Source organism: Salvelinus sp. IW2-2015, linkage group LG30 (genome assembly GCF_002910315.2).
Source record: "Salvelinus sp. IW2-2015 linkage group LG30, ASM291031v2, whole genome shotgun sequence".
Lineage (NCBI taxonomy): Eukaryota > Metazoa > Chordata > Actinopteri > Salmoniformes > Salmonidae > Salvelinus > Salvelinus sp. IW2-2015.
In genome coordinates, this window is record NC_036869.1 from 5,400,454 (window position 1) to 5,425,766 (window position 25,313).

Consider the following 25,313-nt stretch of genomic DNA (forward strand, 5'->3'; position numbering starts at 1 on the left):
TACTTTGTTGAAGCACCTTTGGTAGCGATTACAGCCCCTAGTCTTCTTGGGTATGACGCTGCAAGCTTGGCACACCTGTATTTGGGGAGTTTCTCCCATTCTTCTCCGCAGATCCTCTCAAGCTCTGTCAGGTTGGATGGGGCGCGTCACTGCACAGCTATTTTCAGGTCTCTCCAGAGATGTTCAATTGGGTTCAAGTCTGGGCTCTGGCTGGGCCACTCAAGGACACTGCATTGTCTTGGCAGTGTGCTTAGGGTCGTTGTCCTGTTGGAAGGTGAACCTTCGCCCTCAGTCTGAGGTCCTGAGTGCTCTGGAGCAGGTTTTCATCAAGGATCTCTCTGTACTTTGCTCTGTTCATCTTTCCTTCGKATCTTTCCTTCGATCCAGACTAGTKTCCCAGTCCCCGCCGCTGAAAAACATCCCCACAGCATGATGCTTCCACCACCATGCTTCACTGTAGGGATGGTATTGGCCAGGTGATGAGCGGTGCCGGGTTTCCTCCAGACGTGACGCTTGGCATTCAGGCCAAAGAGTTCAATCGTGTTTTGATCAGACCAGAGAATCTTGTTTCTCATGGTCTGAGAGTCATTTAGGTGCATTTTGGCAAACTCCAAGCGGGCTGTCATGTGCCTTTTACTGAGGAGTGGCTTCCGTCTGGCCTCTCTACCATAAAGGCCTGATTGGTGGAGTGCTGCAGAGATGGTTGTCCTTCTGGAAGGTTCTCCCATCTCCACAGAGGAACTCTGGAGCTCTGCCACAGTGACCATCAGGTTCTTGGTCACCTCCCTGACCAAGGCCCTTCTCCCCCGATTGCTCAGTTTGGTCGGGCGGCCAGCTCAAGGAAGAGTCTTGGTGGTTCCAAACTTCTTAAATGTATGAATGATGGAGGCCACTGTGTTCTTGGGGACCTTTAATGCTGCAGACATTATAGGTACCCTACCCCAGATCTGTGCCTCAACATAATCCTGTCTCGGAGCTCTATGGAAAATTCCTTCGACCCCATAGCTTGGTTTTTGCTCTGAAATGCAATGTCACTGTCAACTGACCTTATATAGACAGGTGTGTACCTTTCCAAATCATGTTCAATCAATTGAATTTACCACAGGTAGACTCCAATCAAGTTGTAGAAACATCTCAAGGAATCTCAATTTCAGGTCTCATAGCAAAGGGTTTGAATACTTATGTAAATAAGGCACTTCTATTTAAAATGTTTGATACATTTTCTAAAAACTTGTTTTCTCTTTGTCATTATGGGGTATTGTGTGTACTGTAGATTGATGATTCATTTATTTTTTAAATCAATTTTAGAATAAGGCTGTAATGTAACAAAATGTGCAAAAATTGAAGTGGTCTGAATACTTTCCAAATGCACTGTATATATCCATCTTTATGATTCTGACTACAATAAACGGAACAGTCACTGTGGCTACAAAACAATGCCTTCCTATGGAGTCATAAGCTTGACCTTAATGTATAATACTCATACTTATGTTCGACACTATCATATGTACAGTATATGCTATTTAAAATGTAGGAAACATTAAGTGCTGTGGTATGGGCTGCACAAGCACATATAGACTAACATTAGCTGTGTTTGTTTGTTCAGCCTTTATAAGCACATCCCCGACTCAGGTTCATTAATTATACAACGCCTTTTAGTTGTGAGTCATATCATAATGCATTAAGTTGATGCAGAATAATTTTTTATAAAAATGAAGATACACAGTGCAAAGCTAATCATACTAACATTTTCGTTTTCCAACATATTTTATTTAAGGGACTCATTTGTAAGTSAAATGATWWAAAAAAAWATATGATTTGTGTAATTATCTTTACCCCGCAGCACATTTGAAAGTAGTCACGTGCCCTCAATGTTTAATATGTGGTTTTTAATATCCAAAATAGAACATCAATATTTAATGTGGARATTGGGAGTGATATTTTCTGGTGCGCCGTATTGTGCATGAACGCTTGAATGTGAAATAGCAGCTCTTAAAGTGATAGGAAGGCAAGCTACTGTGTTAGCAATGTTGCTATGGAAACAGCAACTCCTCCCAAGTATATCTAAGTACGCTGTAAGTAAAATTATCCACCGGTTTACGAGAACTTCTTCTGGACTTTTAAATGTAAAATKAWTTTTTTTCCCTCCATTTTATCCCTCTAGACTTCAAGTAAACCAGACGGAGAACACAGACATTTGATGGTACGTTTGAGTGACCTGTTTAAAAGCTTAATATCCCGCTCTAAGCCAGGCTCATCACGGCGATCGTGCTCCACAGGTGAGGTTCTGACAGGAGAGCCAAAGAAGGAGCCGGCGTGGGCAAGCCAAGCATTAAACTCTCAACATCCCCTTGTCCCCGAGCATCAACTGTGGGCAGGCAGAACAAAGGAACCTCAGAGAAGATTGGGGTGGGGGGGCATAAAGCGATGCAAAGGGGGTTAAAGGGGGGAGATGAAGTGGATTGAGAGATTATTTTGAGAAAAGTGAAATAAGGTTATGACCTGAACATACCTGGAACTGATGTGAAAGTATGTGAAACGAAACTTTGGTAGACATTGAAAGGTAGGTCTGATAAGATATTTCTGTTAAATACAGTATATACTGTATCTGTTAAGATATTTTGGCCTACTCATATCATGTTTGCATTATCAAAGTGGAGGATTGTGGGTAATAGGGAAAAACAACTTGCCTGGTTAGTCTTTAGAGTTGTTTTTAACAGTATGTGGACAGGAACACAGAATGCATTTTAAGCCAATTTATTTGTCCCAGCTTAATGTGCCCTTCTAGCATAAAGCCTCAAATGAGGGCACCATTTCTGGACATTGTCCTGAACATCCTAAACCATTTAGTGTCTTAATGAGCCCTCTAGCTTACATCAGCATTGCTCTGAACCCTCCATCCACAGACGCTGAAATTACGATTCTCAGATATTGTCCCTGAAAGCAGATTGGAACAATAAGGGAAGATTCTAGAATCCATCTCGGCAATTAACTTGAAACAAAAATAAGGCACCACAAACAAAACTTCTGCTGACAGGTCAATTTGGAGCAGTGGTGATAAATGTGAATGTAACCTACTACATTACTCTCTCTAAAACTGTGCATTTCCAACCATGGGGGTATCAGCTATAGGCCTGTTGTATGCATATGCTGTTTAGCTGCCTGAATCCTAACGCTGATGCTCTCTGATAAAACATGCATCTGTCAAAATTACCCAGGCTTTAAACAGGCCCTCACTTATAGTTATCACCATGGATACAGACAGTAGCACAGCTCTCATCGTATATAGTGTTTGAGGCTAGTGAGGCAGGAAGGATATTGTTAAGCGTAAACCCAGAAGCATTTTTAGAGCACCCAAGGTAACACTAATCTGATGGTGAGACAGACAGACAGACAGCACAGAGAGCGATAGAGGAGAGAAGCGATACGAGAGGATCAAGCGAGAGAGAGAGCGAGAGAGAGAGAGAGAGAGAGTAGAGAGAGAGAGAGAGAGAGAGAGAGAGAGAGAGATAGAGAGAGAGAGAGAGAGAGAGAGGAGAGAGAGAGAGAGAGAGAGAGAAGAAGAGAGAGAGAGAGACAGAGATAGAGGTTCAGAGAAAGACAAGAGAAGAAGGTATGTCAGAGAAAGAGAGAGAGAGAGAAGAGAGAAGAAGAAGCAACAGAGAGAGAGAGAGAGGAAGGGAGAGTAGCACGAGAGAGAGGTGTCAGAGAAGAGAGAGCGAAGAGAGAGAGAGAGAGAGAGAGAGAGAGAGAGAGGAGAGAGAGAGAGAGAGAGAGAGAGAGAGAGAGAGAGAGAGAGAGAGGAGAAGAGAAGAGAGTAGAGAGAGAAGAGAGAGAGAGAGAGGAGAGGAGAGAGAGAGAGAGTAGCAGAGAGTAGCAGAGAGAAGGAAGAGAGAGAGACAGAGAGAGAGAGAGACCAAAAAGAGAGAGAGAGAGTGAGGGAGACGGTAGCAAGAGAGGCAAGGAGAGAGGCGAGAGAGAGGAGAGCGGAGAGAGAGAGAGAGAGAGGAGAAGGAGAGAGAGAGAGAGAGAGAGAGAGAGAGAGAGAGAGAGAGAGGAGAGGAAGAGTAGAGAGATGAGAGGAGAGAGAGAGACAGAGGAGAGAGCAAAGAGAGAAATATTTTGGTGTAGATGGATTTGTTCCAGGGCCATGATCAAAGTTCTGTCAGGCCAGTCGCTTTGTGTCTAATATTAACTGCCCTAAATATAATGCCTCACTGTCATAAGGTCTTACTTATAAATAGATCAACTGGCTGAACAGGCTTCTTTCACAGGAGGGGGAAGAGGGTTTGTTCAGGTAGACGTTGAATTATTATTAAAGCGGGTTTGAGGTTTGAGTTCACTTAACAAACAAAGACATGCCAACACTTCCATTAAACGACCTGACAAATATCCGGCCCCAGTGTTTTTTAAATGTATTCTCCCTACCCAGTCCTCCAGAGACAACAATACTGCAAACTAAAACAAATTTCCTGTTTCTGTTCCTTGTGGCATTCATTACTATCTAATAAAAAAGATCCTCTCGGAGCAGCACGCCATTCAGAACTGTCAATAGCACCATGCAGCAGCAGTGACATTAGCCAGTGACAATCAGAATCAGAACCCAGAAAGCACAGTGGAAACAGTAGATCCATTACACGGTGAGTATCAGGASGTAACACGATCACGCAGAACACATTACATCATGCATCTTCTTTCTGTGCTTCTGATTGTGCTGCCAGCCGTCAAGCTGCACCGTAACACTATGACGAAATGATTCGGCACACCAGATAATCTACAACACCATGGTATACTATAAAATCATGCTTGCCGTTGTATCTGGAGGTAATGTATCCTTCGGATTGGAAGGGGCCCTCTCTCATACAAGGATGTTAAACGGATGGATCTCTTTCTTTGGACCAAGACCTTTAGAGTACACAAGATAATCTCCAACACTAGGGTATACTATAAAAGAATACTTGGTGTAACCGGAGAGAAAGTGACGGTGACCTCTCGTACCAGGAAGTATAATGGGTGTCTTACTTACTTTGGCCCAAGGATCTGTAGAGTTTATATAAGCAAGGGAGATTGGGAGAATTCTGGCCAAAGTCCCACCCTGGCCCAGTCACACATTGCCCATTTCCTAATTCCTTCTCTGTATAATTGGCTTAATATATCCCTGTCTGGGCTCTCGACACTGGGGTGTGCTGAGTACTCTGTCCTCAATGTCTGACATTCATCACCCATGCCAATATTATAGTCATGTCACTGTTGAGTATTGACAGCGACATYACTATGTCCCCAAAACATGGTTAAATCGCCTGGAGATCTTTCAAAGGCGCCTGGTACATCAACGTCATTATCYAAATCATGATTTCATCTAAGTTAATTTGGACACATATAGATAGCAATCTMAAGATCAGGATCACCTCCTTACAAGAGGGTGAGTGATGGTGACTGATTCTTCTCTCTCAAGGGTGTGGTGTTTGTTCTTTGGCTGTTCCAAGGCTCTGGTCAAAAGTAGTGCACTACATAGGGAATAGTGTGCTATATGGTACGCAAACTTTTTGTTAGCTCCTTGAGGCTGGTGGAGGTGAATGCCTGCCAACATTCCTATGTGCCAGTCCAGTCCAAGGCCTCTAAATTACCATTGGTGAATAGTACTGAGTAGCAGGGCCTAGAACACTATAGGGGAACTAGGAAGAAAAAGAGAGTGGATGAGAAAACACTAAGCCCATTGAAGCACCTTTTCTAAGTGAATATTTACTGTTCATTGTGGTAAAATAGTCCAGTATCCTTTGACCTGTGATTTTCAGCCAAACCACTAGATAAGTAATACAATAGAGAAATTAATTCAGTTCGGATAACAATAGAACCAATAGGGAAAGTAATATGATTTAGGAGACCCTGTATCTTTGCTCTTGATACTGTATTGTCTTAGAACACACAACATGTGGTCCTCTGTAGCTCAGTTTATAGAGCATGGTGCTTGCAACACCAGGAAAGTGGATTTGATTTCCCGTGACTATCCGTACGTAAAATCTATGCATGCATGAAGTCGTTTRCAAATTAAATTAAAGTGTATTCATCACATACACAGGTTACAGCAGGTGTAAATGATGTAGTGAAATGCTTACTTTGTTTACACCTGCTTTGGATAAAAGCATCTGCTAAATGGCATACAGTATATTATATAGTATAATTATGATTAACAAACTGTAGAACTCAGTGAGTCAGTGGATATGAGCCATTTTTGTGTTTTTGTATTTTGGACACTACATCACCCTTATTCTACACAGAAACAACTAATTTAATCTCATTGTCATACCATGTGGCGAGTGCCATTCCCTGTTCCAATATAGTTAGTAAACAGCTGTTGGGTTCAATATAGGAGTATGTCTATAGGGAGCAATTACTTAATGATGTGTCCAGAGGGTAGGCCAGAGACAGACAACACAGCTGTACTGGATTAGCTATGCGGAGGACAAGTGCAAACCCAGGCGGCATTAGCACATGAAAGTGTGTTTGTGTGTGCGGTTCATGGTTGCAGTTTATACAAATACTTGTATATTGCTCGGCATGACCCCCTGGTCGACCTGGTAGCTACTGCGGTGAGACAGGTGATCTCACCAACAGCACACATACACAAACAATCTCTTGTCAGAGGAGCCTGGTTTGGTGTAGWTCATCATGTGCTTTCTTTATGCTGAATAAGCCAGATATTGTTGTTGTGAGGGGAGGCCAGAAGCGGGTGTTGACTTTGAAAGCAGGCGGTTCATTCGATTGTTACATGAAGCAGGCCTTTTCAGACAAGCTCCCTAAATAGCCCCTCATATCACTCTTAGATAGCCTGGGATACCAATGCAAGTTGGTGGCGTTGATATTTGGCAGTCGGGGCAATGTACATAGGCTTACGGTACGTGGCCTTCAGATTGCAGGCCTGCTTAAGGGTAGAGCAAAACAACTGACTGCAGTAGGTACTTCTCTGTTTCAGCCGTGATGGGCAGCCTAGCTGTGTGGAGGAGAAGGTGCTTCTCTGTTTCAGCCGTTATGGGCAGCCTAGCTGTGTGGAGGAGAAGGTGCTTCTCTGTTTCAGCCGTTATGGGCAGCCTAGCTGTGTGGAGGAGAAGGTGCTTATCTGCTTATCTGTTTCAGCCGTGATGGGCAGCCTAGCTGTGAATTCATATAGGCCAAATAAGCTATATCGCAATCAATAAAAAAACATATATTCTGGTGCTCCTAGATTAAATGTTGTGCTCCTAACTTTTAAAAAAAGTCAGATTTTTTTTATTTAGAGCCCTACCGATAAATCATACTGTATGTCACAATTATTTAGTAGTACAGACCGCGTGAGACACATTCAGCCAACCCAGTCTAAATGCATGCTTCCTCAGCTATGTTGGGTTGCTGCATATATGGTGCTCAGCATGTATAACTGGAGTAGTGTGGATGTCAGCTCCCACTTAAACAGGCTTGTTAAAAGCTATGGGATTTAGATCGTTAAGCAGGTGGTCGCTGGACTGTCAGGGCCTCAGAGCTAAGAGACGGGGGAAAACGGGAGAAGTGGTGCACTTCTTTAAGTCCAAATGTCGGCTGATTTCAGCTTCTTGACAATGCACAAATAGGGCTATCAAAAGTAAAGACGTGCTAGCTGCATCAACAGCTTGCCGTTCGGGCTCAGAGTCGGAATGTCAAATTATCACTGTTGTAATACACATCAAGGAATTCCGTCTGACTGAAAGAGAGCTAATTTTAGGCGGTAAATGTATTTGATCTAACCACAGCCTTTAAGTTGATGCTTGGGATGGGCGTCATGTAAACTATGCAGAATTAGTGACAATCAAAATCTACACAAGACAAGTCAGGGTGAGCATCATGGTTGTGGAACCAATCAAAGTATGGTCCAGATAGACTGAAATCTGGTTCATTCAAATCAGCCTGTAATTGGCTAAAAATAACTATTTCCAATGCTCCTCATTTCACTGCTTTCGCCCACATATCCACTCTCTCAAAGCTATTATATAATCTCTGAAAGCTACGATTATATCATGTAACTGCACCTACCATTATAACCTGGTAATTTACTCTAGATATACTGGACAATTGTTCTAATGCATGGAGCAGGATGAAGAACAGCTTTGATGCCAGTGTTARGTAATGCATATTTATAGCCAAAATGTTACTGGGGTTTACCGAACCTGCCTCTACATCTGTAGGAAGGGCCACAGCTAGCAACATGCATTTCTGCTTTGCATCAGACCAGTTTACCATTCTGGTATCTGTGACTACACACACACACACACACACACACACACACACACACACACACACACACACACACACACACACACACACACACACACACACTTTATTTATGAGGGGTTCAAACATCCTGAAAGCCTAGCTGGAAGGTGTCCAGATACAAACTTTACTTTGTCCCCCGTTACCAAAAAAGTGTCATTGATTTGGCAGTTGTGTATGTAGTACCTCTGTTTTTGACCAGGCCTGTGGATGGACTGGATTGAGCTGATTTATAGGAAATGGGATTCCAGGTGTAAGGTACGGTTAGCTGGATGACAAGTATTGACAGTAATGCCTGGTAATACCGTTGGAGGATGTCGTCACCCCAGCACAGCAGAACTGGAAAAGCAGAGCTGAGCAGATTAAAAAACCTCCCTCGGCCTCTCGCTATACCTGTACAGCAGCACTGTCATGACGATTTTACGGATTCACAACAGGCCTCACCAACTCTCTCTGCCCACTCMAATCTGCAAGCCCAAGCTTTATTGCCTGGAAGCTGCAACAAAAAACTACTAACAGAACAATCGAAAATTGTAAATAGTTTCTCAGTAGGGYTAGAGGAGGTTAGAGTTGGGGTTGATTTTTGTTGTTATAGCGTCATTTATTTCAGTATTGGTGTTTCCATAAACAGTTATCAATTGTGTTATGATTTGGGAATAACCAGGGGAGTACGACTAACCCCTCTTATTGAAGCCATGAAGTTGGGAATAACATCCCCTATACACTACCTGATGAACTTCACGGTGACTGAGTTAATCGGGAGTTAATCGGGAAGAGTATAGGGGATGTTGTTCCCACTGTGGCTATTAAAACCTACCCAAACCAACATTCGTGGATAGATGGCAGCATTCGCGCAAAACTGAAAACGCGAACCACCGCATTTAACCACGGCAAGGTGACTGGGAATATGGTTGAACACAAAAAGTGTAGTTAATCCATCCATAAGGCAATCAAACATGTAACATGTCAGTTAAGAGACAAAGTAGAGTCGCAATTCAACAGCTCAGCCATCAGACTTATGTGACAGGGTCTACAGACAATCACGGATTACAAAGGGAAAACCAGCCACGACACCGTCGTCTTGCTCCTGGTCAAGCTAAACACCTTCTTCGCCCGCTTTGAGTATAACACAGTGCCACRGACACGGCCTCTCCCAAGGACTGTGGGCTCTCGTTCTTGGTGACCGCCGTGAGTAAGACATTTAAGCGTGTTAACCCTCGCAAGGCTGCCGGCCCAGACGGCATCCCTAGCCATGTCCTCAGAGCATGCGCAGACCAGCTGGCTGGAGTGTTTTTACGGACATATTCTATGTCTCGCTATCACAGTCTGCTGTCCCCACTTGCTTCAAGGTGGCCACAATTGTTCCTGTACCCAAGAAACCAAAGGTAACTGAACTAAATGACTATTGCCACGTAGCACTCACTTCTGTCATCATGAAGTGCTTTGCGAGGCTAGTCAAGGATCATATCAACTCCACCTTTCCTGACAGCATAGACCCAATTAAATTTGTATACCGGCCCAATAGATCTACAGACGATGAATCCCGCCCTATGCAACTGGGTCCTGGACTTCCTGATGGGCCACCCCCCAGGTGGTGAAGGTAGTAAACAACACCTCCACTACGCTGATCCTCAACACAGGGGCCCCACAAGGGTGCGTGCTCAGCCCCCTCCTGTACTCCCTGTTCACCCATGACTGCGTGGCCATGCACGCCTCCATCTCAATCATCAAGTTTGTAAACAAAACAACAGTAGTAGGCCTGATTACCAACAATGACGAGACAGCCTACAGGGAGYAGGTGAGGGCCCTGGCGAAGTGGTGCCAGGAAAATAAACTCTCCATCAACGTCAACAAAACGAAGGAGACAGTAGAGGGAGCACGCCCCTATGCACGTCGACGGGACCACAGTGGATAAGGTGAAAAGCATCAAGTTCCTTGGCGTACACATCACTGACAATCTGAAATGGTCCACCCAGGAGGTTGAAGAAATTCGGCTTGGCCACTAAGACCCTCACAACATTTTACAGATGCGCAATTGAGAGCATCCTTTCGGGCTGTATCACCGCCTGGTACGGCAACTGCACCGCCCACAACCGCAGGGCTCTCGAGGGTGATACGGTCTTAGGGGGCACACTGCCTGCACTCCAAGACACCTACAGCCCCTGATGTCACAGGAAGGCCAAAAAGATCATCAAGGACATCAACCACCTGAGCCACAGCCTGTTCACCCCGCTATCATCCAGAAGGTGAGGTCAGTACATGTGCATCAAAGCTGGCACTGAGAGACTGAAAAACAGCTTCTATCTCAAGGCCATCAGACTGTTAAATAGCCATCACTAGCCGGCTACCACCGGGTTACTCAACACTTTACCTTGAGGCTGCTGCCCTACTGTATGTACATAGTCATGGAATCACTGGTCACTTTAATAATGGAACACTAGTAACTTTAATAATGTTTACCTACTACTATAATAATTTCATATGCWTATACTGTATTCTACTGTATTTAAGTCAATGTCACTCCGACATTGCTCGTCCTAATATTTATATATTTCTTAATTCCATTCTTTTACTTTTAGATTTGTGTGRGTTGTTGTGAATTGTTAGATATTACTGCACTGTTGGAGCTAGAAATACAAGCATTTCGCTACACCGCAATAACAACTGCTAAATATGTGAATATGACCAATAACATTTGATTTGGATTTGAAGTTAATGCCGACAGCGGTACTACAGGCTGTTGTTTCCAGAAAGCAGGATCCCCCATTATAGTGAATGGAAAAATGGCAATCTTCCTGGTCAATATTTGTGTAAAGATTTTTTTTTTTAAGACAATCAAGGTGCCACTAATTGCTTTTATTACACCAGATGTATGTACTTGAACCAATTATTTTTTAAACGCACACAGAAGAAGTTATAAGGATAATTGAGTTGCTACCACTAGCCTGCAGTACCCTAGTCGGCCTTCAACTTGAGTTACTCAATGAGAGAGTGCAGGTCCATAAAGCAAGATGGCAACACACTAAAATGGCACTTCCTGATCTTCAAATCAGCCACTGAGACTTCACGTAGGAAACAATGGGGTGACGTCATCAAAGGCTTTGTCCATTTTCCATTTACAGTCTATGGGAATAACAACCCCCCCCCCCCCCCCCAACATTAGTAGTTCGTGTGTATTAATAATGGGGGAGAATTGATTAACAAGGGTTGTATGACCATAACTCTAATCCATGTAAACTGAGGATACCGATACCTCTCCTTCTAACACAATGATAGGTAGCCTTTTCACACAAGGAACACAATGAGACATAGAGTAGACAGAGTATTCATCCATGTGAACTGTTAGTGTGTCTAGCACGACCACAGGAGCTGCTCCATCCCAGCAATCTGTCATTGGATTATTTCATCTATCGTAACACAAYTTGGTAATCTGATTCCGTTTTCCATCACTAAGAACTGTCCAACGATGGAGATCAAATGCATTGTGTGACACCAACCATTCACTCTATATGTTTTAGTTTAGAACCAAAGACATTTATCTAGATTTGAAGTGAAATAAATGTGACTTCCATGCCTGGATTAGATAAATGGCAGATGAACGACTTGAGATTTGCATAATGCATATGTGGAAGAGAAAATGTGACTTTAATTTGCACTTTCCTATGTTTTCCATATGGTGTCTGCATGTCCATAAAGAAGACATCAAGATTATTTTTCCTCCATGAATTCAAGTTGATTTGGTAATGTCCCAATGATCCCTAGTTTAGAGAAACGTATAGGCACTGCTTGGCAAGCTTATCTGATTTATTCTGAAATGTATTTTGCTCTTCAGTAAAATGCTTACTCTGCTTTCCTTTTGTATACTTTTTAGCCAGTAGTTCTGAAAGTAACGTTCAAGAGTAAAAAGTGATCCCCGAAAATTGCGTAATACGTCACATACAGTATGTGCAAATATGTGCACCACGTCATTGCTATCTCTCTCTACTGTGTGTGCGACTTGCTAGCTGTCACTCAAATGGCAAGGGGCTGAAGCTCATTGGTGGAACTCGAATTTCTAGAAAAACAGTCGCTTTCAAACTAGGGATTTCGTGGCTAGTTGAGGTAAYACAGTAATTATGCTCATAGATTATGTATGTATGTGTCACGTTCGTCGTATGAATCGGACCAAGGCGCAGCGTGGTATGCGTACATTCTTATTTATTAAAAGAATGAACACTGAACAAACTAACAAAATAACAAAATGAAATCTGAAGCTATACAAACGAGTGCTGACAGGCAACTACACATAGACAAGAACCCACGAACACCAAAGGGGAAATGGCTACCTAAATATGATCCCCAATCAGAGACAAGGGTAAACAGTTGCCTCTGATTGGGAACCATATCAGGCCACCATAGACATAGAAATCACCTAGACCTACAAAAACTCTAGACATACAAAAAACCCTAGACAATAGAAAAACTAACGTACTAAAACTAGTCTCACCCTGACCTAACCAAAATATAAAGAAAACAGAGATATCTCAGGTCAGGGCGTGACAATATGAACAATAAATTGAAACATCAAGCCCAAAGTGGGAGGTTTAAAAAAAAACGTAGTAGGCACCGATGTTCTGGAGCATGTCTTTAAATAAATACTGGGATTTTTAATGTATTTTTTTCCCCTACCTAGATTGAGTGAAGCGGGCTTGACAAAACCTATTCCCCGTCAGGAGACTGAAAAGATACGGCAGGGGTCCTCAGATCCTCAAAAGGTTCTACAGCTGCACCATCGAGAGCATCCTGACTGGTTGCATCACTGCCTGGTATGGCAACTGCTCGGACCCCCGACCGCAAGGCACTACAGAGGGTAGTGTGAARAACCCAGTACATCACTGGGGCCAAGCTTCCTGCCCTTCCAGGACCTCTATACCAGGCGGTGTCAGAGGAAGGCCTTAAAAATTGTCAAAGACTCCAGCCACCCTAGTCATAGACTGTTCTCTCTGCTACCGCACGGCAAACGGTACCGGAGTGCCAAGTCTAGGTCCAAGAGGCTTTTAAACAGCTTTTACCCCCAAGCCATAAGACTCCTGAACATCTAGTCAAATGGCTACCCAGACTATTTGCATTGCTCCCCCCCCCCTCTCCACACCACTGCCACGCTCTGTTGTCATCTATGCATAGTCACTTTAATTAACTCTACCTACATGTACATAGTACCTCAACTAACCGGTGCCCCCGCACATTGACTCTGTACCGGCACCCCCCTGTATATATTGTTATTTTTCTACTGCTGCTATTTAATTACTTGTTACTTTTATCTTTTATTCTTATCCATATTTTTTTTAAACTAAGTAAGCATTTCACTGTTGTATTTGGCATGTGACTAATATTTTTTTTGATTTGATTTGATTCGACACCAAAGTTTAACAGAGAGAAATGCTATTTCAGGCTTGGCAGATTTGCAGCACACACTCATGAAGATTCCAGATAGGCATCGTAGGCTGCGTTTACACAGGCAGCCCAATCCTGATATTTTTCACCATTATTGTCAAATAGACCAATTTGTGACAAAATGTCAGAATTGGGCAGCCTGGATTTTAAAACTGTTCTCGAAACAAATGAAATACTGTTCTATAGTAAATAGAACAGCATTAAACTGTTAACTAGAACTGTTAAACAAAAATAACTACTGACCGTTTTTGCAGCCATGACTTCAGTTACGTTGGCAATTATTACTAATTAACTGAAAGGTGTGGGGCACTGATTAGACTTGCATTCTGGTATTCATAAAAATATTTGTCATAGCATTCACACTAAACTGCATGTAAATTATATCATGCTTTATAAAGGATCCCATTATAATAAAGTTGTTTTAAGCTTTCAAACATCAAGCTGTGTGTGCATTCATTAAACTGTACTGTAACATTTTAACATTGCACTGACATTTATATAGGACTAAATACAAAATGTTCCTTGATTACAGTTATTTAGATGGAACAAAAACACTAAATCATTCTGTAAAGCACGAAGGGTGCTCCCATTGTTTAAATAGAGGAAATGTGCATTAAATGGTAAGTATGATGCTAATGTACATTGTAAAAAAACACCCACAAATTCATTTGTTTCAACTCATTATTATTAAGTAACTGGTTCCACAGCCTTTTTTAGTTTACTAAACTTTTCGGTCCAAGTGTTACCTGAAGAAAAAAAAGAGTCGGCCAAAACTTTGGCAAACATTCAGTCAATTTAAAATGGTCTCATATGTTAATTCACCTATAAATTATAATTTAGGCATCTTAATTAAAAAAGGCTGTGCAACTGGTTACACATACCGTACTTTTATCATACAATGTTTTCTACGCATATATTTGACACATGTTGACATTGTGCATGTTAATTTATACATTAATGGTGGCGTAACAACAGTGGTGACCCGTCATTCAGGGCAGTTTTGAGGGGGGGGGCTTGCCTGTTTTGCATGCTATTTTGGCATTAATACGTGTCACATATTAGTTTGCAAACAATGTTAAAAAAACATATATATTTGAGTTAATAAAGCCGCATACAAACATGGTCTCTTTTTTGTTTTCTTAAGTAAGGCCTCTCCAAAATGCAGGTGTTTCAGCCTAGCTCAGAGCTTTCTGTGGTGGTTGGGCAAGCCAGCAGAAAATACAGAGCATTGCGCCGTGATTGGCACAGTGTTCTGTCACTCATGGGTATACTACATCACCGCCAAGTCTAAGGGTAGAGCTCTAAAATTCTAGCCCCTTGGGAGCTGCCATAGAGTTACATAAGAAGTGCCCATCCAAGAAGGCTCAAGGTCATTGGCCCCAGATAAAATGATCACGTTATATCTACAGTAGCTTTGATTGGACTTTGATTGGACAACATCAAGTCGACAATCTACTGGCAAATCCTTTTTAATCCTTGTCATATGAAGAGAAATTCTAGATTAAATGTATCGGTGCTCATGAGCCACTGGACATAAACATTACACAACAAGTTGGAAATTGCAAATTCAACAATGAGTGATTTGGAAGGAATCAGTAGCTAACTGCATGCATTGCAAAGCAATCATTAGCCTGCTATTAGCCTGCTAAGATTAAGGGTCTCTTTTCCTAGTTTAAAATTATAAACATTCAACATTGGCCATGCTGTCAATGAAGCATGATTTGTGCTGCTCTCAAATCAACTGCTAATTCGGAATTGCAAAATCTGTCTTTAGTTAGTTCAAGACAACTGGGAACTCAAGAAAAATGAGATACGACTGGGAAAATCAATTTTGAACTTTCATCTAACTCGGAATTGTAAAATCGGGAACTTGGACCTCTTTCTAGAGCTACGACCTGAAGATCGCTGATGTCATCATGATTCAACTTTTTTTTTCTGAGGTCCCTGTTGTCTTGAAAGCACCATAAATCCAGAGTAAATCCAGACTTTGATGACAAAGTTTGATGAAAATTTGACCACAAAGACTGCCGCGCCAAATTCCTGTTTAAGTGAYCACAGCTCAACAAGGTGAGTCCAAAAATGTATTGTATGCTTCTGCATAAATGAGATATGTATACTGTAACTAAGAAAGTAACACTAAATGTATGCTGTGTAGTAAGCTGTTAGCAACACATGTACCTCACCCTTATAATTTAGTCTATTTTCACCTCTTAATTTCGCCTACTGTTCTGACTTGGTGGTGCACATATAGCCTATAACCTGTTTTTGAGAAATGTAATCATCGAATATTGTAAGAGCTTTCATTGTCTGCCCCCTTCACCTATAACCTTTTTTGCACTATTGGTTAGAGCCTGTAAGTAAGCATTTCATTGTAAGGTCTACACCTGTTGTATTCAGCGCACGTGACTTATAAACTGTGATTTGATTTGATTTTCAGTTATCCTACGGTTCTGACTTGGTGTACAGGGAGAAAACTGTAAGAACGGACCATTTCTGAATTCTYTCCCTGTACATTTCAAAAGTGCTGAACAAATAGTTATACTGACTACGTCCGTGCTAGCTCGCTCATTAATGTCTTAATCGAAATTACGGATTGCCTCTTATCCGCTTGTCATCCTCTTATGCCATAGTTTGTACATCTTCATTGTCAGTAGAAACCGCATTTCTTTAAGCAAGTCAGCCATAACAGCTATGTTTTTTTTTAAAGGCAGTAAATGAGGCTGAATGAACTGTTTCGCTGCCAGACAAGGCTCGCTGATAGCCAGGTGTAGCAGTGGTGTAGTGCAATTCATGTATTGTTTAGTGTTGTGTAGTGTAGTGGCTTTGCTGGCATGTATCCCACATTTGAATTTTTTGGCCCATCAACATTTACCTGCTCAAATCGCCACTGCGTAGCAGGGCTATTGGAATGCTGTGAATTAAGAGGTTGTAAGTTCAAATCCGAGGTGAGGACATGTTGAATATTAATTACTGTATAAATGAACATGCAGAATGGAATCATGTATATCAAAGTGTGTCAAATATATACCTGTCTCTTATACACATCTAGATGTGTATAAGAGACAGATACAAATGTGGGAAGCATTGGAGTCAACTAGTTCCAAAGCCTTTTTTTAATGCACAAATAATAATTTCTAGTTGAATGAACATATGAGACAATTTGAGCAACACATCATTGTAAGATGTTGCCTACCTTTTCTCTTGTTGTAGCTAAGTTTGGGCCAACTAAACATATTAAGTTTAGGTAACAATTTGACCGAAAAGTTGAGTAACCAAAAAAAGACTGTGGAACCAGTTACTTAATAATAAAGTACTTAGTTGAAACTTTTTTTTTTACAGAGCACACACACACACAGCAGTGTGTATTTCCCATTCAACTCCAAGCCAATCTAATTTGGAGTTTTGTCAGTGTACGTATTACTTTTCCCCCCTCAAACATTCATGCAAGGCAAATGCATATCTTATAATGTCCAGGGAATGGGTAGTTGGCCTTCAACTCAGCAAAATAGTCTCTCATTTTTATTTGAGGGTTGAAGAATGCCTGCAAAAAATCAATTCGTACCGATGCCAGGGTCTTGGCAGGCAGCAGATCAGCCATTGAGATTCTCATCACATTAGCCRTCAGCAAGTGGCTCCCTGGCCCACTAATATACAAAGAGCACAAGCCCCAGTCAGAATGTACATTTCTAGATGATCTTCTGAATGCTCGCTTGTGGTTATGCATGAATTGCTTTACTCGAGATAATTCACCCGGCCGATTGTGATGGAACCGATGGCCTCCCGCCTTCTACTAAAGATGTGGAGGCCATTTTGAGTTCTTCTATTTAAACAGGAAATTATTGGTGATTGAATTCCAGATGTACTGTGTTGGGGCCAATTATAATGTGCTTCTACACCTGCATTGCTTGCTGTTTGGGGTTTTAGGCTGGGTTTCTGTACAGCACTTCGAGATATTAGCTGATGTACGAAGGGCTATATAAAATAAAKTTGATTGATTGATTGATGTAAAGAGATATCACATGATCTGATCTGGGACAACAAATTGCAGGCTGAGCATCTATTAAGAGCATGTAGGTTACGGTTCAGTTTTGTGTCACACCACTTCCTGAACACATATGTGATTTGTGATTGACGCTTGACTTCTGTCACGACATTCCACTGAGCTAAAGTCACTTAGTACGTATTCATTACCAGAAGTCACCCTGAAGGATTGTAGAGAGATTGAAATGCAGAAAGAATGGACTACAATGTGAATAACTTATTCACAACCAATGTCATGAGGACAATATGAACAGGATTCTATTGTACAGTATACAGTATATTTAACATCCTGTATACACATGTTGCATCCTAAATGGCACCCTATTCCCTTTATAGTGCACTACTTTTGACCACAGCCTCACTTTACTCTGTGCTTATTCATAACCACATGCTGAATGACCATAGGGCGACACAGATAATAGGTTCGTAATGCCGATGGATCTGGGTTTATTTTCCCTTTGACCCTCTACCCTTCCAATTTCACTCACTGAAATGGTCCAGGCTTGCTACTCCAACCAATTTCTGTTTAATTTCACCTTTTTGAAACAACCTTGTTCAATTACGGATCACTTAATGGTTTATTTTAATATGCACTTATTTGCAGGATGGTGTTGCATTGCCGGAAGGAGGGGTAACATTAATACTTATTGTGCAATTACTCCATTGACTGGGGCTATGGTAATTCTATCCAGTGTGCATCAGACAGAAGGGAAAGATGATGCACGTTGCTTTCATCTCAGACTCATTATTAAGGACATATCAGGCGGAGGCACACGGCTGTCTATGAAGAGGATCTTATTTGAAAACGGTCATGGAMAATGCACATTATAATTGGCCCCAACACAGGAACAATAAATCTGGATGTGTTTAAAGCAAGTGCAGCGGATCACAGGCTTCTTCCTCTGTATGCTGATGGTGGATGTGTGTGTGTTCCTATATGCTGATAATGTCGTAGTTTATGAATAACTTTCCACAGCTCTTATGGAAAATATCCTGTCTGCTCACAACTGTGATTCTATTCTGTGTCTAACTGCCGTCGCAGTTAACTCACAGTGGCAGAGGAGCCTTTGTCTCATGGGAAAATGGATTCTGTTTTCTATAGATTCCGCTCTGAAATACACTATATATAATAAGTATGTGGACACCCCTTCAAATGAGTGGATTCGGCTATTTCAGCCACACCTGTTGCTGACAGATGTATAAAATTGAGCACACAGCCATGCAATCTCCATAGACAAACATTGGCAGTAGAATGGCCTTACTGAAGAGCTCAGTGACTTTCAACGTGGCACAGTCATCAGATGCCACCTTTCCAACAAGTCGGTACATCAAATTTCTGCACTGCTTGAGCTGCCCCGGTCTGTAAGTGCTGTTGTGAAGTGGAAACGTCTAGGAGAAACAACGGCTCAGCCGCAAATTGGTAGGTCACACAAGCTCACAGTACGGGACCGTGAGGGCTGAAGTGCGTAGCTCGTAAAAARCGTCTGTCCCCGGTTGCAACACGCACTACCGAGTTCCAAACTGCCACTGGAAGCAACATCAGCACAAAAACTGTTCTTCAGGAGCTTTATGAAATGGGTTTCCATGGCTGAGCAGCCGCACGCACACAAGCCTAAGATCACCATGTGCAATGCCAAGCGCGGCTGCAGAGGTGGAAAGATGCCGCCGAAGAACATGGCTGACGTTTTACATTCTCCCAACCAATTGTGCTATTTTGTTAGTTTCTTTGCATTTTGTCTAACTTATTTTTTACTTATTGTGTACATAATGTTGCTGCTACCGTCTCTTATGACCGAAAATAACTTCTGGACATCAGAACAACGATTACTCACCACGGACTGGAAGAAACTTTTTCATTAACGAGTTGACGAGAAGGATATCCTGCTTTCACTGGAACAGGCCCAGATCCCCGCCTTTTGCATGAAGAAAAGATGCAGGAAAAGGGGACGCAGATCGGGCGGCCTTCTGAGAATCCGTAGGTGAGCGAGTAAACTCCCACTGCCTTCCGTTCTTCTTGCTAACGTGCAATCATTGGAAAATATAATTGATGACCTACGATTAAGATTATCCTACCAACGGGACATTAAAAACTGTAACATCTTATGTTTCACCGAGACGTGGCTGAACGACGATACGAACAATATAGAGCTAGCGGGATTTTCCATGCACCGGCAGAACCGAGACGCTACCTCTGGTAAGACGATGTGTGTCTATTTGTCAATAACAGCTGGTGCGCGATGTCTAATATTAAAGACGTCTCGAGGTATTGCTCGCCTGAGGTAGAGTACCTTATGATAAGCTGTAGACCACACTATCTACCAAGAGAGTTCTCATCTATGTTATTCGTAGCCGTCTATTTACCACCACAGAACGAAGCTTGCACTAAGACCGCTCTCAACCAACTCTATAAGGCCATAAGCAAAGAAGAAAATGCTCACCCAGAAGCAGCGCTCCTAGTAGCCGGGGACTTTAGTACAGCAAAACTTAAATCAGTTTTACCAAATTTTTACCAGCATGTCACATGTGCAACCAGAGAAAAAAAATCCTAGACCGCCTTTATTCCACACACAGAGATGCATACAAAGCTCTCCCCCACCCTCCATTTGTCAAATCTGACCATAATTCTATCCTCCTGATTCCTGCTTCCAAGCAAAAACTAAAGCAGGAAGTACCAGTGACTCACTCAATACGGAAGTGGTCAGATGACGCCGATGCTACACTACAGGACTGTTTTGCTAGCACAGACTGGAATATGTTCCGTGATTCATTCAATGGCATTGAGGACTACACCGCCTCAGTCATCAGCTTCATCAATAAGTGCATCACCGTCTGGTATGGCAACTGCACGGCATCTGACCATAAGGCGATACAGAGGGTAGTGCGAACGGCCCAGTACATCACTGGGGCCAAGCTTCCTGCCATCCAGGACCTATATAATAGGCGGTGTCTGAGGAAAGCCTATACGATTGTCAGAGACTCCAGTCACCCAAGTTATAGATTGTTTTCTCTGCTACCAAGTCTAGGACCAAAAGGCTCTTCAACAGCTTCTACCCCCAAGCCATAAGACTGCTGAGCAATTAATAGAATCACCACCGGACAATTTACGTTAACAACCCCCCTCCCTTTTGTACACTGCTGCTACTCGCTGTTTATTATCTTTGCATATGTCACGACTTCCGCCAAAGTTGGTCCCTCTCCTTGTTCGGGCGGCGTTCGGGGGTCGACGTCACCGACCTTCTAACCATCGCCGATCCACTTTTCATTTTCCATTGGTTTTGTCTTGTCTTCCATCACACCTGGTTCAAATTCCATCAATTACATGTTGTGTATTTAACCCTCTGTGCCCCCTCATGTCCTTGTCCGTAATTGTTTGTTGTAGTGCTTATGCACGGTATGCTGGTATGTACCGGGTTTTGTTTGACCCATTTATTTTATTGTTCTGTTGACGGTGGTTTATGGTTATTAAACACAACCGTTGTAAATCAGTTTCTGCTTTCCTGCGCCTGACTTCTCTGCCGCCAGTAGCATCGCATTACGGCATAGTCACTTCACCCCCACCTACATGTACAAATTACCTCAACTAACCTGTACCCCCACACACTGACTCGGTACCGGTGCCCCCTYTATATAGCCTCGTTCTTGTTATTCTTATTCTTATTGTGTTACTTTTTGTATTACTTTTTATTTTAGTTTACTGGATAAATATGTTCTTCTTTAACTGCACTGTTGGTTAAGGGCTTGTAAGTAAGCGGTAAAGTCTACACTTATAGTATTCGGTGCATGTGAGAAATTTTGATTTGTTTGGTATAGCTCACAGCCATTGGACTCTGAAGCAGTGTAAACGTGTTCTCTGGAGTGATAAATCACAATTCACCATCTGACAGTCTGATGGGTGAATCTGGATTTGGCGGATGCCAGAAGAATGCTGCATAGCACCAACTGTAAAGTTTGGTGGAGGAGGAATAATGGTCTGGGGCTGTTTTTCATGTTTCGTGCTAGGCCCCTTAGTTCCAGTGAAGGGAAATCTTAATGCTACAGCATACAATGACATTGTAGATGATTTTGTGCTTCCAACTTTGTGGCAACAGTTTGGGGAAGGCCCTTTCCTGCTTCAGCATGACAATGCCCCTGTGCAAGCGAAGTTCATAAAGAAATAGTTTGTCGAGTGGCCTCCCGAGTGTCATAGCGGTCTAAGGCACTGCATCGCAGTTCGATCCGAGACTGGGAGACCCATGAGGCGGCGCACTATTTGCCCAGTGTGGTCCGGGTTAGGGGGGGGTTTGGCCAGCCGGGATTTCCTTGTCCCACCACGCTGTAGCGACTKCTTGTGGTGGGCCGGGCGCCTGCAAGCTGACGTCCGGTCGCCAGCTGGACGGTGTTTCCTCTGACACATTGGTGCAGCTGGCTTCTGGGTTAAGTGAGCAGTGTGTCAAGAAGCAGTGCGGCTTGGCAGGGTCGTGTTTTGGAGAATGCATGGCTCCCGACCTTCGCCTCTCCTGAGTCGGTAGGGGAGTTGCAGCGATGGGACAAGACAAACTACCAATTGGATATCACGAAATAATAATAGTTTGTCGAGATCGGTGTGGAAGAACTTGACTGGCCTGCACATAGCTCTGAGCTCAACCCCATTGAACACCTTTGGGATGAACTGCGAGCCAGGCCTAATTGCCCAACATCAGTGCCTGACCTCACTAATGCCCTTGTGGCTGAATGTAAGCAAGTCTCTGCAGCAATGTTCCAACATCTAGTGGAAAGCCTTCTCAGTTGAGCGGAGTCTGTTATAGCAGCAAAGAGGGGACCAACTCCATATTAATGCCCATGATTTTGGAATGAGATGTCTGAAGAGCAGGTGTTCACATACTCTTGGTCATGTAGTGTATGAGTTCTCACATACTGGAAAATGTTACCAATAAACTGTTTGAACATTTTTCAAAATACATAAAACTATCGACTCTGGGACTATCCAGATGATAGGATGGTGTACATAGTCAGAACGCTCTCTTACGGTGTGCAAAACCCTGACAGATACCTGGCCACGCACATGCTTGTACTCCTTGTCTCTCTCTCTCACTCTCTCTCCCTATCACACCCACACATTTTCTCCTCATCAAAAGGTTACACAAAAACACAAAAGGGACACAGACATGCACACAGAAACTTTCACAGATGAACACCCACAGATGCAAAGGAAACACAACCACATTTGGACAAATGTATTACACATCTGCCATACACACAGCCTACCATCTCTACAGACACACTCCCATATCATTAGCATGCAGCTGTCACTGACATTATGACACACACACACACACACACACAACACCACACACACACACACACACACACACACACACACACACACACACACACACACACACACACACACACACACACACACACCACACACGCACACACAAACACAATAACATGCCAGGCTGACTCTTCACCTCTGCAGATGGGCACAGGGAAGTCCCACACGGCACCCTTCTCCGCATTGGTGACACAGGTGAGCTGGGGGTGCCCATCCAGGACGTACCCAGTTACACAGCTGTAGTGGATCTTGTCCCCCACGTTAAAGCGTGTCCCGACCAGGATGCCTTTGGGAGGTACCCCGGGGTTTCCACAGGCACTGATCTGCAGTTCTGATGGGGACAAGAGGGGAGATGCACACATTAAGTACCCAGTTGTGTAAGAAATGAAACATGGTTGTTTTTCTCTGCTTCTCTCCCCCTCCCTCCGTTCTCTCCCTTTATTTATCTTTCTCTCTCCCCTTCTTTCTCTCCCTCCCTCCCTCCTTACCTCGTTCTCTCCCCCTCTTTCTCTCCCCATCCCTCCTTCTTTCTCATGTTTCTCAACTCAACTGAGTATCAAGCCAGGCGGAAAATGGCAGCGGCTCCCTCACTGCCATTACATGCAGTTCAGTGCTGCATTCACATGGAACTTGACTGCACATCTGAAGGTAGGGACACAGTGGAAACAGCCAAGGGCATTCACATTGTGCTGGGTGGGTTGGGTTCAGCTTTAGCTTCATGCTGGGAGAGCAAGACAAGATAACCATATACTGGCTGAGAAAGAAGATACTGTAGAAAAATGAGTAATATGTGCAGTATTTGAGTGAAAAAAAGAGTCAAAAAGATAGAGAAGATACTGAGACAGGAAGAAGAGATATATATGATTCAGAGAGTTAGAGATAGAGAGAGACAGAGAAAGAAAAAGAGTGAGTGAGAGAGAGTGAGAGGGAAAGATCTAGAGAGAGTGAGAGAGAGAAAGAGAGAGTGAGATATATGTATAGAGAAGAGAGAGACAGATAAATAGTGAGTGAGATATATATATATATATATATATATATATATATAGAGAGAGAGAGAGAGAGAGAGAGAGAGAGAGAGCAAAAGACAGAGAGCGAGAGAGAGAGGATTGTGAGAGTAGACCAATATAAGTACAGCTAGCCATCGCTGGTTGCTCCCATTATATTCCAGTGTCAGCCAGCCAACTAATGCTCAGGCGAACAGTTCTCAGTGGATTTGCTGGGGAATGACTCTTATTACCAATAAAACACATTGTGAACACTGGGAATAAGAAAGAGGGGAATAGTAAAAGTGTGTCTGATCATGGAGGATATTATCTTCAAATCAGTCAGAACATACTCGAATCCTCTTTTCTGTGACTTTAGAGCAAGGCTTTGGGGCAAAGAAGAAAGTGCCTGTTCCTTCCCTTCACACTGCCAGTGGGAGGGAACATGGTCTAACCGTTACATGGTCTACTGTGCATGAGTCTTTCTACGTAATACACACACACAAACACACACACACATACTGTACACACACACACAGTTAGCCGAGGGACACACACAGTGACAGACACGGATGTCTGCAGGTATCGGTGTGCCAACTTTATTAATTTCATTGTGCTAATTACCTTGGTCCTGATGTTGTAAAATAGCCTGAATGAAAACAGACTCATTAGGCTAACAGCCAGCGTGTGTGTCTTCCTTTTTAACAACGGGAGATCATCATTAGTCTTATATACCTAAAGGGTGTGAGTGTGTATGTGCGTGCGTCTGAGTGTGTGGGTTAGTGTGTGTGTTGGTTTAGTGGTGGATGGGCTCAAGAGCTCATGGGCATCAGGTAATAACTGCAGCACAATTTGCAACACCTCCAATTGTGACCTCTTTTGTTTTATTAGAATGACTACCATTGTTGAATAGGGATATTTATATCATGGTTCTGAATGACTACGATTTTCACTAGGATTATTGATATAATGGATCTAAATGACTACCATTTTTAGCCAGGTTATTGATATCATGGTTCTGAATGACAACCATTGTCTACTAGGGTTATTTATACCATGGTTGTAAAATACTATCATTGTCTACTAGGGTTATTTATACTATGGTTGTAAAATACTATCATTGTCTACTAGGGATATTTAAATCGCCGCAGCCTGTCTGGTGTTCAACCTTCCCAAGTTCTCTCACGTCACCCCGCTCCTCCGCTCTCTCCACTGGCTTCCAGTTGAAGCTCGCATCCGCTACAAGACCATGGTGCTTGCCT

General features: G+C 42.8%; 1 protein-coding gene across 1 annotated transcript in view; it reads right to left on the minus strand.

Annotated features, from left to right (window-relative positions):
- The window catches only part of LOC112067872 (CUB and sushi domain-containing protein 3-like), a 161,072-nt gene that overhangs the window by 86,175 nt on the left and 49,584 nt on the right, over positions 1-25,313 (minus strand). The window contains exon 2 of the mRNA XM_024134684.2: positions 23,205-23,399. Coding sequence (XP_023990452.2) covers positions 23,205-23,399 — 195 coding nt within the window. The remainder of the gene's footprint in view (positions 1-23,204; positions 23,400-25,313) is intronic.